The sequence below is a fragment of the Myxocyprinus asiaticus genome, chromosome 43 (genome assembly GCF_019703515.2).
Source record: "Myxocyprinus asiaticus isolate MX2 ecotype Aquarium Trade chromosome 43, UBuf_Myxa_2, whole genome shotgun sequence".
Classification (NCBI taxonomy): domain Eukaryota; kingdom Metazoa; phylum Chordata; class Actinopteri; order Cypriniformes; family Catostomidae; genus Myxocyprinus; species Myxocyprinus asiaticus.
The window spans coordinates 10,734,491-10,756,071 of NC_059386.1; the positions used below are offsets into that span (position 1 = coordinate 10,734,491).

At 38.2% G+C, this 21,581-nt stretch overlaps 1 protein-coding gene across 1 annotated transcript; it reads right to left on the minus strand.

Moving 5' to 3' along the window:
• Window positions 1–2,951: 2,951 nt before the first annotated feature.
• On the minus strand, window positions 2,952–20,687 carry LOC127433468 (keratin, type I cytoskeletal 18-A-like). The gene is made up of 9 exons (XM_051685408.1): window positions 20,613–20,687; window positions 17,993–18,390; window positions 16,201–16,283; window positions 15,959–16,115; window positions 11,590–11,754; window positions 8,682–8,807; window positions 5,686–5,903; window positions 4,719–4,747; window positions 2,952–3,446 (listed from the first exon to the last, which is right to left on the minus strand). Exons 2-9 carry the CDS (start codon window positions 18,383–18,385, stop codon window positions 3,331–3,333), a joined length of 1,287 nt encoding a protein of 428 aa, XP_051541368.1. The 5' UTR covers window positions 18,386–18,390; window positions 20,613–20,687; the 3' UTR covers window positions 2,952–3,330.
• Between the last annotated feature and the right edge of the window lie 894 nt (window positions 20,688–21,581).

Genomic DNA, 21,581 nt, shown 5'->3' on the forward strand with positions numbered 1-21,581 from the left:
AATAAAAAAAAATAAAAAAATTTGTTGAAATTGATTACTTGGACCAAATAATAAAGAAAAGCAGCCAATAAGTGCCCAACATAGATGGGAACTCCTTCAATACTGTTTAAAAAGCATCCCAGGGTGATACCTCAAGAAGTTGGTTGAGAAAATGTCAAGAGTACATGTCTGCAAATTCTAGGCAAAGGGTGACTACTTTGAAGATGCTAAAATATAACACAGTTTTGATTTATTTTGGATTTTGTTTAGTCACAACATAATTCCCATAGTTCCATTTATGTTATTCCATAGTTTTGATGACTTTACTATTATTCTAAAATGTGAAGAAAAAAAATTATAATAAAGAATGAGTAAGTGTTTTAAAACTTTTGACTGGTAGTGTATATTCTTTTACTTGTCTGCCGGGCTACTCCCTTGCCATGCAAATTTCATACAGTTATTTTTTTAATTTTTTTTTCAGTTGTTGTCCAGACAGTCAGACTTAAAAAACGAATGATCAAAGAGGATTTGAGAACAGATGACATTTTGCTGCAAAAAAATCCCAGGAAATTGACATAATGTTTCCTAATGTTCCCTGAAATGGACCCCATTCTGCCGAGTTCCCTCCCATCAGACATTTTTGTATCAAATCAAATTTGTTCACCTTTCCCTCTGGTGCGACCTCTTAGACATGGATTCTGGTCCCATGTAAAGCAAGAAGTACTTGCGTTCACTTAAATAATGGTGAGCACAATTGGGAGGTATTGCACTCAAATTTAATTTTTACATTTAATGTTTAGGGTTAGAGTTTGGGTTAGTTTGTATGGTTTATAAAATATGTATTCCTGTTGACAGTATGACATCATTTAGAATTGAAAATACAATTCACTTTTTGGCACCATTCTGTGGACATTTCACTTGTTTAATAACACTTCCAGCTTCGGCCACTGGGCACAGTGGTGCAAATTTTGGTAAGCACACCGATTTCAGCTGCAGAACTTACAGCCTACTGTTGCCGAATTCTCAGCTGTTGTGGTAGGCCATATTTGTTTCTAAAATGATATGCATAAACTTGTCATTGCACCTTGGTTTTTCCAAAATTGAGTATGTCATCTTTGACTTTATATGTCCTGTTCCATGTCCAAGAAGAATTGAAGGCCTTGATTTATTTTGACAGATCTGATAGATGTCTATAAGCCTTTTTTTTTTTTTTAAGCTGAAGTGTTTAAGTTTTAAAAAAATACTTTCTCTTATCCCATCCTAATATGTAGAGACAACTATAACTACAGTTATAGTTATAACTACAGGTTGCAACTACAGTAACACCTTCCAAAACTGTCAGAAATCTAGGCGTAACCATCAATAACAAACTAAATTTCACAGACCACATCTCAAAGACCGCAAGATCATGTAGGTTTACACTCTACAATATCAAGATAAGACCCTTCCTCTCTGAACATGTCACACAACTTCTTGTCCAGTCACTTGTCATAACTAGACTGGACTACTGTAATGCTCTCATTGCAGGCCTCCCTGCATGTGCAATTAGACCCTTGCAGATGATCTAGAATGCAGCAGCATGTCTGGTCTTTAATGAACCAAAGAGAACGCATGTTACACCCCTCCTTGTCTCTCTTCACTGGCTGCCGGTTGATGCACGTATCAAGTTCAAGGCTCTGATGTTGGCATACAAAACATTCACTGGGTCTGCTCTAGCATACCTAAAATCATTTCTGCAGAGCTACGTGCCCACTAGAAGCCTGCGGTCGGTTAAGGAATGTCGCCTTGTCGTACCAACACAAAGAGGCACCAAAACACTTTCGGCTTCATCATACCACGTTGGTGGAACGACCTTCCCAACTCCATCCTTGAAGCTGACTCACTTTCTGTCTTCAAAAAACGGCTAAAAACACATCTTTTCCATGAGCACTTAACCAGTCCCTAAAAAAATAAAAAAATAAAATAAAATTCCTTGTTGCACTTTAATCTGTTTTGAATGCTATTCTGATGCTAGTGAAACTTTGTAATACAGCACTTTTCGTACCACTGTCTTCGATGATTTGCTTATGTGTTCCTCTTTTGTAAGTCGCTTTGGATAAAAGTGTCTGCCAAATGAATAAATGTAAATGTAAACTATAAGTAAGCCATTCATAGATTAATTTTCCCGAAAACTGTAAACACGGTGTCTCTTTGTATAAAAATTGCTCTGTTTGCTCTGAGTGGCCCATCCAGCCCAATGTAGCAACATTGGCCCAACCAATGGCGTGAGTTGGGGGCGGGACTATGTGTTTGTTTGATCTACGGAAGACCGGACTGATCTCACAGTGAAATCGGAAACAGTAGGTTGACTTTTCTGTAGCTAAAATTGTTCTGTGCTTACCGGAATTCGAAACACTGCCCCCAGTGGCCAAAGTGGTAAGTGTTAGGCGCATTGGAACATGTGAGCTCCATTTCCTGGGTGTAATGTCCACAGAGGAACGCCAAAAGCGAGTTGTTTTCAGCTACAGGCTGTCATCCAGAAGAGAGGAATGTATATTTTATAAACTGAACCTCCCAACCTAAACCCCAGATTTAAACCTACTGTAACTATCAGTGGAGTAAAAATAAATCTCCAAATCTTGCTCATTATTGATTATGCGAACGTGATTATGTCTTGATTTCAACACAGGATCCGAATCCTGGTCTCCTATGCTGCGGATGTAACACACTTCCGGTCGCACCACAAGGGAAGGTAAAATACTTGAGCTGATGCAAAAACGTCTGATGGGAGATGCCGATTGTCAGTGAGTCAGCATAATTTGCCTGATCCTATGGTACTGGAACTTTTGGAAACAACATGTCGACTTCCCGTGTGATGATGTTGGGCAGACAGGAGGAGTGTTCAAAAAAGCTTTTAAAAAAAACTGTATGTATGTGAATGTATGTTTTACTGTATGTATGTGAAAGTGCTAAATGGTCACAACAGATGCTTTGCATGTACATTTTTATTAAAGATAAAGAGATACAGAAATGACAAATCGAATTTCTCCAAAACATAAATTCATAGATTAATTAAATTTTCCTCACCCTACACTCAACAACCTAACAGAAATAAATATTACCTGCAAGAAGAACTCGCTAAAAAGCAATAACAGATTTCTTCTACAGATTCTGCTCTAAATCTGATGGCTTTCCCTAGTAAGTTTAGCTCTCTTGTTGCTTGAGAAAGGAAAGATGATCTCTTTGAAAGACTGGGAATGAAACAAAAATCTGTGTTATTCAGGGGCCCTCTGAGGCCTTGGGTAATGTGGCTTCTAAATGGACAATAGAGGCTTTTATACGGAGAATCACACAGACAGTCTTGTTCTTGTTTTACTTCTTTGTCTCCTCAATCTGTTCGACTTCGCTGGATTCATCCACCACTTTACCATTGATCATGGTTTGCGTTACCACCTTCACTATTTTACGGGTACGAACGTCAGGCTCCTCTGCAAATAGATACAGTGAGAGATACATAGAGAGAGAGATGTTTGTGACATGTCAGATTCCTTTCAATCAAATAGACTGCGCTCACACACACTGTACTGCAAGGTCCGCGTTGCTGTGGATGGCTCTGTTATGAGACATTACTGTGTTTATCAGTGTTTAATGTGTCTCTAGTTTCAGCTGGTCACAGCTGGTGTGGAGCCCAGGTGAGAGGGCAAACTGACTGGCAGAACAGTAGAACAATCCAGAAACAAGAATCACTCTGTTTGTCGGTGTTTGCTGAATAGAATGTTGGATCCTGCTTTGCCGTTTTATGGAACTATTTTTATTATCAGAGCAAATCAAATAACTGTCCATATTTTGTCTAAAAATGTCAGTTACTTGAAATTAATTCTTGTTTATATAACTGTTGTATTAAAGCAAAATTACATTTGCAATTGTTCTGCGGTACTGAATATCAGAACGATTGTGTTTCGGACATAGACAGCATGGATGCAAGTGAGATATTTCTTTTATAGTAAGCAACAAGCTATGCTGCATTCACATTGTGTCGGAATTACCATAATTTTGAGATGACAACACTTTGTCCGCTTTGTTGTTGATGATAGTCAAACACTTAATCACTACATTATTTCACTTTTAGACAATTCCAATGGTGTATATCTAGACAAGTGTTGCTGGGGAGGAGGAGGGTTTTAGCGGGAAAAAACTCTTGTAGCGCGCTGCATTAATTCACCTCTAGATTCATTTTCAAAATCTTTTATAATTAGAGCTTGCTGGCATTTTGGTTGTTTTATATGACATCACAATGGCCAGAAGAAGCAGCTGGTGCTACAGTATCTTAAAAAAGAAGCTGTAAATGTCAACAACGTGAAAGTTTTTTACTAATCGAAAACTTATTATCACAGTAATTCCGACATGACGTGAACGCAGCATTAATACAAAGTAACTGATGGATGCGACTAATTATTTGTTTATCGATTAGAATAGGTCTTCTCATGGTAGAATGCACTTTTGAATAAGGTATTTACAGGTGAACTATGTAGTATTGACTTGCATGTGGATAGTATGGAGGACAATTATCACAATCGAGTACCAGAGACAGAGTTGTACTTTTTACTTATTGATTTAGGCAATATTTGTTTGGTTTATGCAAATTTCCTCTAATGTTTGCTGAATCTAACATGCAAGATCACTTTATGCAAATTTGTTATAGTGTTTGCTGAATGTAGCTTGTGACATTACAATAGTACATTCTTTGAGTGAATACCTACTCTTGGGTGGTGGAGGACTCTCTTTAACCCTGTGGAACAAAGAAAGAAACATGACATAAGTATAAAAACAATAATTCAGCCACACAAATCCAGTATACATTAACCAATATTAGTATCACATTAAAGGTAGAGTAAAACTGGAGTAAAGTCCAGGAATAGATTTTAACAGTTCACCCCCCCCCCCCCCCCAAAAAAAAAGAAAAAAAGAAAATTTAGTTATTATGTATTCACCCTCATGTTGTTCTGTACCCATATGACTTACTTTCTTATGTGAAACACAAAAGGAGATAGTATTGAAAGATCTTCACACAGATCTTTTCCATATAACAACAGTTCATAGTGACCATGGCTGTCATGTTCCAAAAAGGAAAATAACACCATAGAAGTACCACAAAAATAGTCCATATGACTACTTGAGCGCTATATTCCAAGTCTTCTGAAGCCATATGATAGCTTTGTGTGATGAATTAAATGAAAAATAAAGTAATTATTCAAATGTTTCCCTCTACAAACAGCTCTCATTTCTCATATTTTAGTATTTGGCATGTTCAGACTGGTGTCAGTTTGCTGTCACTTATGTTTAATAGTTATGCATTTACATTAATAATTAAAACATGTAAAAAACAAAAAACAAATTGTTTGCTAGATTTACGTGCTAAATCAAGGTGGAAATATGTCATCCACAGTCTGTAAAAAGGGTCTGTAATGACTTAACGTTTCCCACACAAAGCTATTGTACAGCTTCAGAAGACTTGGAATATAGTGCACAAGACGTATAGACTACTTTAATTGTGCTTTGTGGTTTTTATTGTCCCTATGAACTGTCATTGTATGGAAAAGAGCTGTGTGAAGATTCTTCAAAAATTCTCCTTTTGTGTCCCATGGAAAAATAGCAGTAAATGGGTTTGGAACGAATTATTCTTTAATTTAATTATAATCTATGGCCCCCAGCATCCCTCGCACTTACGTCTCCTCCCCCTCCAGCAGTCTTCTGTAGGTGGCGATCTCCATCTCCAGGTTCTGCTTGATACGCAGGAGCTGCTCGTAATCCGTCTTGTTACGCTGCATGTCCAGGCGCAGCTGCGACAAGTTGTCCTCCAGCTGGGCCAGGGTCGCCTGCAGTCGCTCCATCTCCTGGGTGTACTTCTGCCCCGTCTCACCCAGGTTACCCTCCAGAGCCGCCACCTGCGAGGAGAGGAGGGGTTACAAATAAGAATATGCTACTCAAAACCATGGCTTTGTGGTTAGTACACATGCTCGTATACACTGAACTGCTGTGCTTATGTGGGCAGCGCAAGTTCGAAAATGGTATGCAACATTTCCCAGTCCCATTTACCCCTGTTCACCCTATCATTTCCTTGTCATATCACTTACTGTCCCTTAAAATAAAGATGCCATAAAGGACAAACTTTAAAGAAATAGTTCACCCTAAAATAAAATAAAACATTTAATAAATTACTCATTCTAATGTTGCTCCAAACCCATATGACTTTCTTTATTCTGTGGAACACTTAAGGTGAATTTTTAAAAAGTCTTCATAGGGTTTATTTGCCATATAATAAAAAAAGAATAGTTTGTCAAGCTTGAAATAAGACAAAAAACACGTAATTGATAAGACTTGTGCAGTGTATTTCATGTCTTCTGAAACATTACGATCACTATGTGTGATGAAAAGAACAAAATGCTATAAACCCAAATATGTCAATAATGTCAAACCTCATTTGTTCTTGCGATATGATGTAATGATGTTTGTTCACGAGACATGATGAGAACCACTAAGGGTTTCATTTCTGTAGATTGTGCAAAGTGAACGTATGCCTTCAGAAAACTTGGAATACAGTGCAAGAGTCGTATCGATTACGTTTACTGTGGTTTTATGGTGTATTTTTGTCCTTTTTTTAGCTTAACAGACTGGAGTCAATATTAATTTGCAATACTGTAAATTAACCATGTGAAGAAAGAAAGTAATTCAGGTTTGGAGCAACACTGGGGTGAATAAATTATGACAGAATTGTCTTTTTTGGGTGAACTATTCCTTTAAAATTTTTAAATGTGGAGTAGTTTCAGTGTGGTGATACAATCAAGAGGAATTTTTGCATGATGTAAAGAGTTACATCACTAAATATATGTAAATATGGGAATTTGGGTATGTGCATGTTTGTGTGTGTGTGGTGAACAATTACCATGGAATCATAGCTATTCTGTCTGTCAATAAGTTGATCCTATTTACTTTACACATAATTGTGTTTAAACTGCCAACCACCGGTTGCTGATAAGGTAAGCTGTGGATATAGACAAAAAAGTCTCCTCTTGCAACTGGTCACATGCCGATGATGTGAAAGAGTTTTAAACTAACACTTAGAGACTCTGTTCATGCAAAATGTTTAATCCACTGATGTATTGCCTTAACAGTTAAAGAAATATTCTGGGTTCAGTACAAGTTCAGCTCAATCGACAGCATTTGTGCATAATGTTGATTACCACAAAAATTTATTTAGACTCATCTGTCCATTTCTTTAAAAAAAAAAAATAATAATTACAGTGAGGCACTTACAATGGAAGTGAACGTGGCCAATTTTTGGAGGCTGTAAAGGCAAAAATTTGAAGCTTATAACTTTATAAAAGTACTTGCATTGATTCTTCTGTTAAAACTCATGTATTATTTGAGCTGTAAAGTTGTTTAAATCATAATTTTTAGACTTTGTTGACATTACACCGTCATGGCAAATAACTGGCTATAACTTTACACAGAAAAGGTTGTTAAGCAACTCTATCACACTAAAATCATGTTAACACACATATTTTTTACATCTTGTGGCTAAACTTTTGAGTATTTTAACGTCTACAGAATGGCCCCATTCACTTCCATTGTAAGTGTCTCACTGTGAACCAGATTGTTGCTTTTTTTTTACGAAAAGGAGGGGCAAATCCAAATAAATTTTTGTGGCAATCAATATTATGAGCTTAACTTGTACTGAACCCGGAATATTCCTTGAAATAGTCAAATACAGAGAAAATAAACCCTTGAAATTTAAGCTGTGAACATGGTTAATGGAATAGTTCAGCCAAAAATGACAATCCTGTCATCATTTACCCTCATGTTGTTTCAAATCTTCTGTAAAAACACAAAATGTTCAAGTTGCTGTTCTTCATACAATGAAAGTATATGGAGACCAGCGGCTGTCAAGCTACAAAAAGGACATTAAAGGACCATAAAATCACCATAAAGGTAGTCCGTCTGACTTGTGTGCTATATTCTGATAGAGTCTGATAATGGACTACTTATATGGTGCATTTAATCTTTTATTTTATGGAAAAGAGCAGCATTTAAATACTCCAAAAGATCTTTGTGGTATCCTGATGCATATGAACTTGCAGCGTGTGTATGCAGTATGTGTATATGGTAATTTCTGCATACTGAATGTAAGTGTGGGAACATACCCAAAATAAATGTACCAGCAGTGACCTATTATGAAACAGACCCATGTGTGAACTTACACCTAACCTTATTTACACAAGCGTGACCTGTTTATATGTAGTAACTCCAATTGAGGAGCTGGAAGTGATCTTGGATTGGCATGAGACTCAAAAGTCATAGCAACAAGAAAACCTGTTTCTCAACTAAACTTTTGATGGAAAAGTTTCTCTTTGGAGATCATTTCAAGTGTGCCACTCTTAATATAGTGGCTACCGACTGCCTTTTGAAGTCATTATCCAGACAACGAGCTGTTATCCAAAAACAAACAATGTCTATGTGTCTTGCCACTCACATTTGACTTAGAAGTAAGTAAAGGCATGAGATGGATCATTTATGGCCTGGGTCATTCAAATAGCCTAGATGTAAAGGGCAAGGTTTTACTTTCCAGAGCTAAGCTGTAACTGTATCTCAATTGGCCAACACTCTAGAAGTTCACTCAGAGAGCAGCAATGGTCTTTAAAATGTTCCCCTCGCCTGGTCCTGACCTGTTTGTGCAGGCTCTCCAGTTCCACTTCGAGGGTCTGCAGGAAGCGTTGTCTCTCGATGAGTTCACTTTGAGTCCCTCTCAGAGCCTCGTTACTCTCTCGCACCTGCGTCTGCACGGTCTCCAACTATACACAAAGTACACAAAGTATACTTCAGTGGATAAGTTACTGAAGTGTGAAAGACCATCATGCAACATAAGAAAGAATAATGCATCCTGTAAAAGGTCTTTTGTTGATTTAAATCTTACATTCAATAATGTCTTGCAACACAAACCCTTTAAAAAAGTACTGAAGTCATAAAATAAAATGGCTTTGTTATTTACCATGGGACTGAACTGTTACCAAATTGCAATCCCATGGTATTTACATGCACTCCAAGGTCAATCGTGGTACATTAAGGTACATGGTATTTCTGAAGTGCCTTGGGGTATCACGTAAAAACCATGGTTTGACTTACGAAAAACATACAAAAAATGGCATTACCATGATACCATGTCTAAAAAAACATGGCAGTACCACAGTATTTTTTAAGGAAGTGCCTTGAATTGCAATGTAAATACAATGATTTTATGGAAAATACTCTACACAAATACAGGAGCACAAATATTTAGTTGCAACCCAAAATGTGTCAGAACATAATTTAGGCCACATCGAAAAATCTATGTTTTTTTAAATGTCAAAGTATTTGTGGACAATTCAATTATACACAATGTTATGTAATACAGTATGTTAAATTCTCTACACTGCTGCAAGGGGCATGCGCTACTACAAAACATTTCACAAACTGCAAGTAGCTATAGCTGCAGGCTGGAGATCACCAAATAGGGGGTGTAATCTCCAAAAGAGGGCGAGGTTACTCAAAAATGGTGTTGTGCCAATTCCAAAAAGGGGGCGTAAATTCACACATTCTCCGTAAGCGGGGTGTGAGCGAGGCATGAGTGGCGCATTTTCGCATATTAAAAGATGACACTGTTAGCAAGCATGAGTCGCGAGGTGACGCGTCCCAGAAGCGTCCCAGACACGGCAGTGAGTGGATAGTTTCAGGGTTGAGCCTATTTTTGCCACGCGGCTCACGCTGAGCTCAGCAGCTCTGGGCGCAGTACAACACTAAAATAATCAGGAGATTATAGAAAAGACACAAAAGCTTATTTTTTTTTATTTTATTTTTTTGTGTCTATAATCATGTGGGACCACTGGGGTGTTCTTGTGGGTGGGGTTGGGGATTGGGGGGGGGGTAATTGAGGGGGTTAAGTATTGATACTGTTTGTATATGTATTGCTTTTATTTGTTTAATATATGAATCAATAAAAAAATGTTAATCATAAAGAAAAGACACAAAAGCAAATCAAAATTATTCAAACCAAACCTATAGTACTCTACAATTTATATGTCTGCATGCAAGTAAACTCAACAAAATAACGTAATAAAGGAAAGAATTAACAAACTGCCGGACCTTTTGCCATTCTGTGTACATAGGTGTACAGTATAGACACAACATTAACCAACTACAACCAAGTGTGCTGATAATGATGAAGTGCACGTGACTGCCCCCTGTTGTCCTTGAAGCAGCAATAACCTCAGCTTATTATGACTTTATTAAAGAAAAAACTTTTGTAGAACCCCATAGATAACTTTATTTTCTGCTCAGAGGCACTGCTGTTTCTTGAGGATGAGACGCGGCAAATGTGAACGTCCAACGCGACCGCCCGCTCACGCAGCGCTCACGTGACGCTCACGTGACGCTCACGGAGGATGTGTGAACCCACCGTTAGGGTTTGGGAAAGGTTTAGGTTAGGGGATCCCTTTATCTTTGCTGGCAGTTTGAAGCTCCCGCTCCTTTTTGGAGCTCTGTCTGCAGCTATCCACGCTTTTCCTGAGCAACCACTGGGCAGCGCCATGATGATTCTAATTGCCTGTTTTCTCTTCCTGGTCTCGAGATGCAATGTAAAACTAACAGAAACGAGCAATACAGACAGAGAACAACAACCATTTAGGTGTTATTTGGAGTAAAAATGTATTTCATGCTCAACTTGTGCAGTTGTTGGCTGTCATAACAACTTAAAGTAGTTAATGATATCAACGTAAATAACCTTGAACAGTCGCTTAATGACATCTACATACTAAAGTGAGACACTGTAAAAAACATCTCGACTCTGTGAAATATCGGCTCTATAGAGCTACATGTTTTTTGGTAATTTCTACAAATGTAATACTTAACCCGCTAAAAAAAAAAAAAAAAAAAAAATGAAAATAGGAGAATCTTTGAACACTTCCACGTTCAGGAAAAAGGTGGATATCCGTCTCGCAAATTGTCTACTTATACGGTAAAGTTGTCTGCCTCTACAGAGCAACAGTTCTTACTGGGCAAATTAGTTAGAGTTGTCAGCATGTTTATAGCTTGCTACATGAACATAGCATTACCATGGTAACATGCCCATGAAACATGGTAATATCAAAGTATTTTTTAAATTCCTTGGAATGCAATGAAAATACTATGGCTTCACTTACAAAAAAAAAAAAAAAATACAAAACATGGCATTACCAAGATATCATGTCCAAAACACATAGAAATACCACAGTATTTTGAAGTGCAATATAAATGCCATGATTTCACTTATAAAAAATACAAAACATGATATTATCATGGTACCATATCCAAAAAATCATGGTACATTGGAGTGAAATGTAAATACCATGGTTTTATATAAAATTTTTTTAAAAAAACATGGCATTACCGTGGTACTAGATTCAAATAAAATGGTAATACCATGTTTTTAAGAGCCTTGGAGTATCACGTAAATGCCGTGGTTTCACTTACCAAGACAGCATATCCACAAAACATGCAACTCTAAATGGGACATGCCAGAAATGGTATTAGTTCTGACCCTGTTACCTTGAGTACACCGACCTTTTTACGGTACCAGTTTTCAGCCTCTTCCTTGTTCTTCTGGACGATGCCTTCATACTGAGTCCTGAGCTCAGACAAAATAGTTCCCAGCTCAGGACCGTGGGCCGCATCAACCTCCACACTGACTTCATCTAGAGCAATTCGGCCTCTTAGGCTGTCTATTTCCTGTAGAGACAGCAAGACAAGAAATGTGAGGATGAAAAGGAGACACAAATGTTGTACGACTAAACAAATTGATTGTTGATTGGAATGGATCTAATTAAAACAGTTAGTCTTTGTGTAATGAGATATTTTAACATGTTTGAGTAGGTAAAGTGTGTGTGTGTTCTGTATTTGAACATGGGGTGTGGTTTGTATGAGGATTTGAAACTGTACAGTTAATGGTGGGAATTTGATACCCCATGGAGGCACGAAGTAGTTGGAAGTTACTTCATTATTAAGTTCTAGTGAATGAATTTTTAATAGTGTTGATCTAATGTTGCATAAAAAAAAAAAACATTATTATATATATTTTTTATGTTGCACTCAAGGGGACCGCACAGTGTTTCGCTCACACAAACCGACAAACGCTCTTAATATATTTGGCATATTTTTACAACCACACCACCGCACCCTTCTCTCCAAATATACCTAGAGTGTAAGTGTGAGAAAGTTTTTACAGAAGGAAAACAGTACTTCGTAAATATTAACTAAGCCATTTTTTTCTTAACTTACTATGAAACCTTTAGCAGCAATTACCTCTGAGTCAGATTAGGGGCCTTTAACAGTAAAAGCATTTTGCATTCATCCGTGATGTTTTTCTATGTAAACGTGCACTAGATGGACGTTTTGGACCATGTGTCGCTTTGTTTTAAGCGTCTCATGCATCAACGCCATGTCAATTTAAAAAGAACTTAAACTGTTACAAGTGTAAATCTCGAAACTGTCTTTTGTTTTTTAGTGCAAGTACATATTCTGTCAAAACGGCACCTTAATACCTTTGTTGTTTGTCAAAGCACCAGTTACTACCCGGAACATACTCTACACAAGTATGTGAGTGCAAATATGTCATTGCATAATGTAATTTATGCCACATTCACACTAATCCATTTCTGTTAGAATTTTTGTGCTAATGGGGGGCGTTTATAAAATGCTTGGTTTTCAGTGTCAAAAAATGTCTTTCCAGTGTGAATGAGAGGTGTTAACATAGAAAAATCAATGTGTTCTTCTGCCCAATTTGGAATGCCCAATTCTCCAATGTGCTCATGGTGGCATATTTTCAACGAAAATATATTTGTGGATGTGGCTTTAGAATTCAATGCAAATTTGTAAACACTGTATGTAATTTAAATTCTCTGCACTGCTGCAAGGGGCGCTGTAATGGAAATTGTCACAAATTATCTACTTCTACGGTAAAATTGTCTGCTTCTACAGAGCAACATTTTGAAGAAATTCTTGATAAGCAAGTTAGTTAGAGTAAGCTACATTGTGTACATGTTTATTGACCTGTTTCGGTGACGTCACTTTTTCCCCATAGCAGCCATATTTGTGACCATCAGAGGGAGGAAACATTGGTGGTGAATGGAAAAACACCCATAAAATGATATAAATTAAAACCTCAAAAAGTGCTGTTGATCCATGCCAAGTCCTACGAAAGGTGTATACAGGTCTTAGGTCAGCACAAATATTGCAAATTTTACTTTTGCTGACATTTAAATATATATTTATCCGCGATTCATCTCTGTATGCCGGCGAGTCTGATATGTGACCTGTGAGTACACATGTCTACCGGTACATCACTGTAAAAATTTCTCATTCAGAAGTTACACACGTCTGGTGGTGTGAATAAAGTCTGCGCTTTACAATCTTATGATGTGTTGTTTATTGACTAACATTAATACATATTAAATATATACCATATACTTTCATTATAGTGCTTTTTTATTTTCTACAATGTGTTACATGACATACATACCTTTATACAGTCTGGGTGTTATGAATAACATCATCCTGTGTGCATTTCCAGTTTAATTGTATCTGAATCGATGGTGTTATAAATATAAATGACACGTGTACAGATAACTGACATGTCTGAATAAATGAGCAAAGACCCATAAGTGTTTTTTATCCCTGCTCTCCCCCTTCATCGTTGCTTGCCTTTGGCGAAATGAAGCCGTGTTACTTAAAAGATAAACTTTATTGAAAGAAAAATTACATTTAGTCTCTGGTAATGAAACAGCAGTATCACCTTTTCAAGATTTATAAATAGAAACAAAAATTTCTTTGACTTTTGCCACACCCCACAGCATAGCATATTGAAGGTATATGGAATTTTAGTCACAAACATGGTGGCGCGATCATACAGTGACGTCACATGAAACAGGTAAATAGCTTGCTACCTGAATAATAACACATCTGCCTTAATGGCACAGACAACTACATTGCTTTTAAATACTGTAAGGGTTGTTTTCACCACAGTAGCTAATGCCAGAATGCATATTCATTAAGTGCAATGTTAACACATGCATGCAATGAGATAGTCAAGCATTCGTGTAGCATTTGCATTCTTGAGTAAGTTTCTGCCCTACAAAAACAACAATTAACAAACGTTTGACTCTGTGCCAGAAGGGTAGATGGGAGCAACATCTTAGATTGCATTAGACAAAAAAAAGTCGTATGGATTGGGTTACAAGTGTCTCTAAGCATAGCCCATGTCTATCAAAGACAATAGAGGTCACGGTTTGAGACTCTTCAAGGGTTTTACAAGCCAGTCACGGAGCTATACCATCCATTCCCCCTTTGCATGTGTACGGAAATACGAACAGACACTGTTTGTCACGGTCCTGTCACTCTGTCAGTCTGGGTTTTTGTCTGACAGGACCATGGCATAATCGTCCCAGGTTTTGTGTTTCGTTGTCTGTCTTTGTGTGAGCGCATGGTTTCGGTTATATTCCCTGCCGTGCACTTTTGGTCTATCTTGTTTCATGTCTGGAGTATGGTGTCTGGGTCCTGTCTTCCTGTCAGGATCGGCTTCAGTCTGTGTCAGGATCTGGACACTCATGCTCCATGTCTGTCTGTTATTGACGTGGGTGCATCGCGCTTATGTCATCTTGACAGAATGCACTCGCATCAATAGTTTATGTCTACCTCTCGCGAACACGGTTGCACCTCGCATCGCGTTGCTCTGCGCGCCCGGGTCGCGAGCTGTCTTCACGTTGTGCTGAAATTGGGTCACTTCGGTCTGAGATTTCGGGCTTGTGTGTGGCCGAACTCTCGCACAGGTGTCCTGTCTTGTTTTGTCGCCTGTTATGTGCATTGCGTGGCGTTTCCCTCACGATGTATGCCCAAGTTTCGTTTAGTGTGAGAATCTGTGGCATCACATTGTTTGCCGTTGCTATGCATTCTCTCGTCTTGTTTGTTGGTTGACGTGGGTGTATATTGCCTTAATGTCTTGGCGATGTGTGCTCATGCCATTCGGGTGTTTTGTTGTCTTGTAAAAGCACGTGGCTTTGTTTTGTTTCTGTATCGCCGCATGTCTCTCTGTCTTATGTCATACCCCACCTCCTTGTTTGCCCATTATTAGTTTATTAGTCTTGTTAACCTGTTGATTTCTCTCCCTATTTTAGTCTTCTCGTGTGTGCTGTCCAGTGCCAGTTTTTCATGTTTTCCAGTCAGTCCTGTGTGTTTGTTTGTTTATTCCAGTCAGTCTGTCGGTCAGTCTAGTTTCCTGTCATGTTCATCCTTACCCTGTCCGGTCGGTCCTGTTCCCTGCTGCCTTCTGCCCCAGCCCTGGATTACCTTTTTCCCCTACGGGGTAGTTTATGTTTGTTTTTTCCCCCTTTTGGGAGTTTTGGTTTGTTTTTGCCCTTTTTGTGTTGTTAATAAATCCTTTGTTTTTTAAACTCTTGGTTCCTGAGCATCATTCTCAATCCGTGACACTGTTTCATTAACTCCTACTGTGGTTTATGTGTACTCTTACAGTGCGTCCTACAGGCACAACGTGATAAAACCTCAAGCAAAAGACCATTGTCGATTGCTAGATTTATATTTTTTCAGCATTGTACTGGGTAGTTCCACCCACAGTAATTTGTTCAGTCACTGGTCAAAATTTCACTTCTCATAACTGCTCATTAAACAACAAATATCATCTGATTGGCTGTGATTGTGTCTAGATGTGCCACAGTTTCACTTTCAATATGAACAGCAAATTGCTTGTCACTTGAAACTTGTTGCATCGCACCTGGTTAGAACTATTTGTTAATGTACACGTTTACAGTATTTTTTTAACCGATTTGTGGACTAAAGTAATGTAGGAATAAGGAAGTAATTAACAGTAATTATTAATTTAAAGTTCAGCATTAGTCATGCCATTTGTGTGCAGAGCTCTGACCTCCTCATGATTCTTCTTCAGGAAGTAGAGTTCCTCTTTCAAGCTGTCTAGGTCTCCACGGAGTGTGGCGATGATCTGGTCATGGTCTGACTTCGCTTTCTTCAGGGCCACACAATCCCTCTCCACAGACTGACACATGGCACTCTCCGTCTCCCATCTAAGACACAAGCACACATACAGTTCATGCCTCATAAAACTCTTCAAAAGATATTTCAAAGATGTTGAGGAAGTCATACACTTACTTGATTCTGAAATCATCCGCAGCCAGCTTGGCATTATCTATCTCCAACATGATGTGAGCGTTCTCCAGAGTTTTCTTTCTCACCTAAGATATATCACAAGAAGGTGAACATAATTATATCTTTCTTCATTATTTCTACAATACACTGAAACCACCAATCTAGAAGTCATAGTGAGAGTGTAGTTAATTATTGAAGACACAATGGCGCTTGGTTATTTAGAAGATCCAATATTATTTACTTAAAGTACCTTACAGCATACTTACAACATAGACAATTCCCATAAGGCAAACCGGTTGCTTTGCTCAAGGGCCATAATGGTCAACATCATCACGATGCACGAGAAATCTACACGTTGCTTCCAAATGTTCATGTATCCTGAAATCGACCACATTCTGCCAAATTACTGCATCAATTCAAAGGGGTTCACCTTTTCCTTTGGCTCTACTGATGCGACCTCCAAGACATGGCTTCTGGTCTCATGGAGACCAGGCAGTAATCGAGTGAACATAAATAGTGGTGCATTTGATTCAGAGGTTGCATTACTCCACTGGGATTCAGGGTTGGGGTTTGGGTTAGGGGGGAAAGTTGTAAAACTATGCATTCCTCTTTACTGTACATTTACAGCTAAAACCAACTTGCTTTACAACTTTTAGCTCCACTCTCTTGCAATCAACAACACTTCCAGCTTTGAACACAGACCGATTTCAGCAGCAGAACTTTCAACCTACTGTCGTCAAATTCAATGTGCGATCAGTCTGTAGTGGTGACCACGAAATTTAACAACTTACCAGTTCTTCTACCATCTTTTGTGGGGTTTGAAACTGGTACCACTGGTTACCACCCCAGAGTTTGGGCCATTATACAACCCCTTTTATATTCTATTATTGGTAACCCTGCTGAAAATATCAGCTTAGACCAGCATGAATTTCTATGCTGGTTAGTGTTGGTTTGGCTCTGGTCTAGCTGGTGGACCACCATGACCACACTGTTCACCTGCCAAAATGGTGATCAACAAGTATAGTCTTTCTAGTGTAGCTGTTTTACCAAAGATGTTTGCTAGTTAATTTAGTTAAGAAGTCTAAAGGAGACACCAGCATTCTTGCATCTTGTCCACAAGACACTCCAGTCTAATTAGACATTACTTTCCTTCTTTATTTAAGGGTAACTTTTTTGTCCAAGGGGAGGTAATCATTTAACAAGCATGTTGGGCATGGCTAATGATCAGAGACAGTGCTGAGCAGACCTTTAAAGCATTTGTGTACTAACATACTATGAGAAACGCTAACAAACATTTGTTCAGGAAACTCAAAAGACCATAAAGGCATTGAGTTTGTGTTACATTAATGTATTGATGTTGTTGAAAATCTACTTGTCTTTATTTGACAGCATAATTATGTGGCTTGTTAAAGACAAGTGTGTAATTTTTGTGCTACTAGGGTTACCAAATTAAATTGCAAAAAAATACAGTTACATACAGGTTTCCCAAACACCCCCCATTTGGCATTGGTCATCAAACACATATTCCTGCCCAAAACTCACACCATTGGTTGAGTCAATATTACTATGTCAAAATGGTTGGGATGCTCAAAAAAACAATGTTTTGATAGTACCATAGAACCTAGAGTTTTTACACTGTTTAAGGGAATCACAAATGGCTTACTTGTAGTTTACCGGTTCTACCGGCAGAATACCAGAAGTATTTTAAATTGAAAAAATGGCACACACTTTTAAAAGCTCTTGAAAGCAGCTAGTACCCAAATGTCTGAAATTTTTGGAATATCTGAGCACATACTTCCTGTTCTAGAGCGTGGGCTTGGGCCATCATGGAATCGATGTCGTGACCTTTGGGCACACGTTCCAGCATCAGCTGCTTGATTCTCAGCTCCAGGTCAGCGTTGGACTTCTCCAGAGAGCGAACCTTGTCCAAGTAGTTGGCCAGGCGGCTGTTGAGGCTCTGCATGGCCTCTTTCTCATTGTTGCTGTTGCCGTGCAGGCCGTTTAGGGACATGTTGGACAGGCCGTTCAGATCCGACATGCTCATGGAGGAAGAGCGAGACAGGGGCTTGGCTGCAGCGAACGAGACGGCAGCTTTGGATCGGGCACGTCCGCTGTCCCTCAGAGACAAGCTGGAGAAAGAGGGCTGTCGACCCAGAGAGAAACTCCGTACGGACATGCTAGATGCCATGACCTCTGTGGTGGGAATGACATGACATTCCAAAAATTGGTGAATCACATCATTATAGCTTAATGAATAGCCCTATTTTTAAAATATATCCAGTACTTGAAGTGATAGTTCACCCAAAAATTAAAATTCTATCATTACTGTATTTACTAATCCTCATTTTGTTCTAAACCTGTATGTCTTTCCTTCCTCCGTAGAACATAAATGTAGATGTTTGTCGGTATTTTAGTCTCAGCCATCATTCACTTCTGTTGCATTTTTTTCCCATACAATGAAAGTAAATGGTGACTGACATATCCTTTTGTGTTCCATGGAAGAAAGAAAGTAATATGAAATTGAAACAACATGACAGTGAACACGATGCTTGAGTAAACAACAAGCATGATATCAAAAGAAACATTCATTATTTTTATTCCCCCTTGCTTCACTTTATTTCCAAATATTCCAGAGCTGTTGCTGTGTTTGTTTCCTTAACTTTCCATTGCGACCTGCAGCAAAATTGTGCCTCAATAGTGGGGTTTCCCTCTTATGTCAAACTCTGGGATTTCCCCAATGCATATACTATAAGCGAACGTGAGGGACCGTCGATATTTTACATTGGTGTGAATAAATGATGTATAGTGTATGTGCTTTTCCCACTGTATTCCCAGAAATGTTTAATTCTTTCAATTGTGTTGACTTGTTGTTGGGCTCCATCCTATGACGTTTGTTATCCGGTCTGTTCACGCACATGCGCACTCTTCAAAAACCTGTAACAATGCTGCTTATGTGTGTACATGGCTACATAAGCCGTGTTTTCCGAGAGAAACCAAGGTGTTTTAAACAGATTTCTCTCAATCCATTAAATGGCGTAAGGAAATCTCTGTTCTTGTTTACATTATGTTTTAGAACGCCGCTTACTGCAAAACCCCCGGAATACACCATTTTCAAGTGCATGAAAACATTGTCAGTGAGAAAATGATGACAGAATTTTTATTTCTGGGTGAACTATCCCTTTAAAGCCCAAAATTACAAAATAGATTCTGTTACAGTCTTAAAAATAATACATCCACTATACCCAAAATGTGCATGCATAAAGTGGAGGTAAAAATGTAATGTGCTATTAACATTTTTATAAAAACCACCTTAAAAGTTCCATTATTTCCACACTTTGAGATACCTGAAATATCTTTATAAACTGTTTTGTGATGTATTGTAAATATTAAGTAACAAGAAGCAAAGAAAATCTTATTTTTATTGCACATCTCCACCCAAATTCAAGACTTACAGTTTAAAACAGTCTGAAAACAAACAGGAGATTTTTTTCAGTCCAAGAATTTTCCATTGCCCTTCTATGCTGGATTTGACAGCTAGAAGTAAATGTCCAAACTCAGTAAAAAATGACTTCTCAACTCTGGGCCGCTTAAGAGAGTCAGTTCACACCTTCCTAATCCATTTATCTCCTGTCATAAAGTGATAACCCTCTGACAGTCTGCTACTGTTGAAGAACTCTGGGATGAAGAAGTCTTTTATGTTGATCTAGGACCAGAACCCAAGCTATATGTATTTATATATACAGTATAAGGATATAAGAGGAATATATTTATATACTATTTAAATATATAAAGTAACACAACCGATCACCAAAAATGTGTAGAGAAGAAAATTCGACCAATACTCATATCAGTCTTATCTATTGCCAAAAGCAAATAACATACTATTTCAAGTTAATTTTAGCTTAAACACTTATCTACTTTACTTTTATTGATTGTTTAGTTTCTGTCACTTAAATAAGCTATTAAAATCATCAAAAAAAGCACAAAACTACATTGTAGTTTTGTGTTGGTGCATCAAACAATTAACTCAGTCACCTTCCTCTAATGTGGGATCCATTGTCTTGGAAACAGTGCTGCTTGTGCCTTGAGTCTAATACAGTTTGAGTTACACCACACAAGATAATACAATTAGATTGTAGATGCATCAGATCTTTAAAATAAATGATTGCTCATTACCCAAAAGTCCTCAATAAATCCAAAATAAAGGATTTTCCCCAAACCACCGAAGACTTCGGAATTACATGTTTACTTTCTTATTATTCTTGCAGGGTAAATTTACACTTAATTGATTCAATCAATTAAATATAAATGTAGTTATGCTATAATTCAATGTGAATTATATCATATAGAATTCTAAGAAGTTGATCTGTACAGGATGTGGTCATTGCATTAAATAATTGAAAGAGTGTTCATACCTGTTGCCCTGGCAGGGGATGACTGCTTCTGAGCTGTGTGATGTAGAGAGTGCTAAACCATGCCCGGTACCTAATGGTGCCTTCATATAGAGCTCAGGGCAGGGGGCGGGGCTTACAGTACCTGAACACCTGTGGGAGGAATCTCCCCCTTACTCTCTCTCAAACTAGAGTTATTCACATCGAAGAGATGATGTAACTCAAGACACCAGCAATCACGGCATGAAATATTCAACAGGTTTCTGCTGTAATGTGAACAAAGAGAATGAAGAAACAAAGCCGGCTCTATGTGCCTGCACGACAAGGTCTATGACTGAACCTAAGGAGGCAGAACAGTATTTACAATACATTCCTTATCTTCAGCGATTCTCCCTGGACTAGATCTGAAGGATAGCCGATCTATTCAAGATTTTAGTTATCAGCGATTACAAACTGTGCTCTACTAAAGCAAGACCTTTAAACTGATGCATAATGGTAATCTGGCTTGATTTATTAATGCAAGCATCACTATTACTGTTGCGCATACTTAGGGTTAGTTTTTTGAACCTTCAGTATTAAACTTTAGCATGTGTGACTCATCCTGCACTGTTTGTGCTACAATCAGAAATGTACAATCAGAAATGGCTTTTTGAGAAGAGGTGTGCTATTACTTTTCTGGGCGACAATAAAAAATGGCTGAAAATATCACACAGACTTACATAGGAGGATGGACCTGAGCCATACCCTGCTGAAAAGAAACTCAGAGAGGTCTTGGCCAGCTACTAAGCTGGTTTCCACTGGTCAGGCTGGTGTGATTTACTGGTTTTAGAGGGGTTTGGGGCACTTGTCAACTAGTCTGGTTGGGAGTTCAGCTGGCTGATCAGCTAAACCACTTGAACACCTGTTTGGCCATGTTGGGAGACCAACTGTGAAATGTATTACTTTGTATTAGTTTACAACCAACACCAAACAATTGCAATATTAAGGAGATCT

What these genes read in the sequence shown, in the direction of transcription:
- LOC127433468 (XM_051685408.1), bottom strand. Translation starts at nt 18,385, where the DNA reads ATGGCATCTAGCATGTCCGTACGGAGTTTCTCTCTGGGTCGACAGCCC. An exon ending in AAAACTGGTACCGTAAAAAG is followed by an intron (nt 8,808 to 11,589) that starts GTCGGTGTACTC and finishes CTTTGTGTATAG; the next exon opens with TTGGAGACCGTGCAGACGCA. An exon ending in TGGAGAGCCTGCACAAACAG is followed by an intron (nt 5,904 to 8,681) that starts GTCAGGACCAGG and finishes CTCTCCTCGCAG; the next exon opens with GTGGCGGCTCTGGAGGGTAA.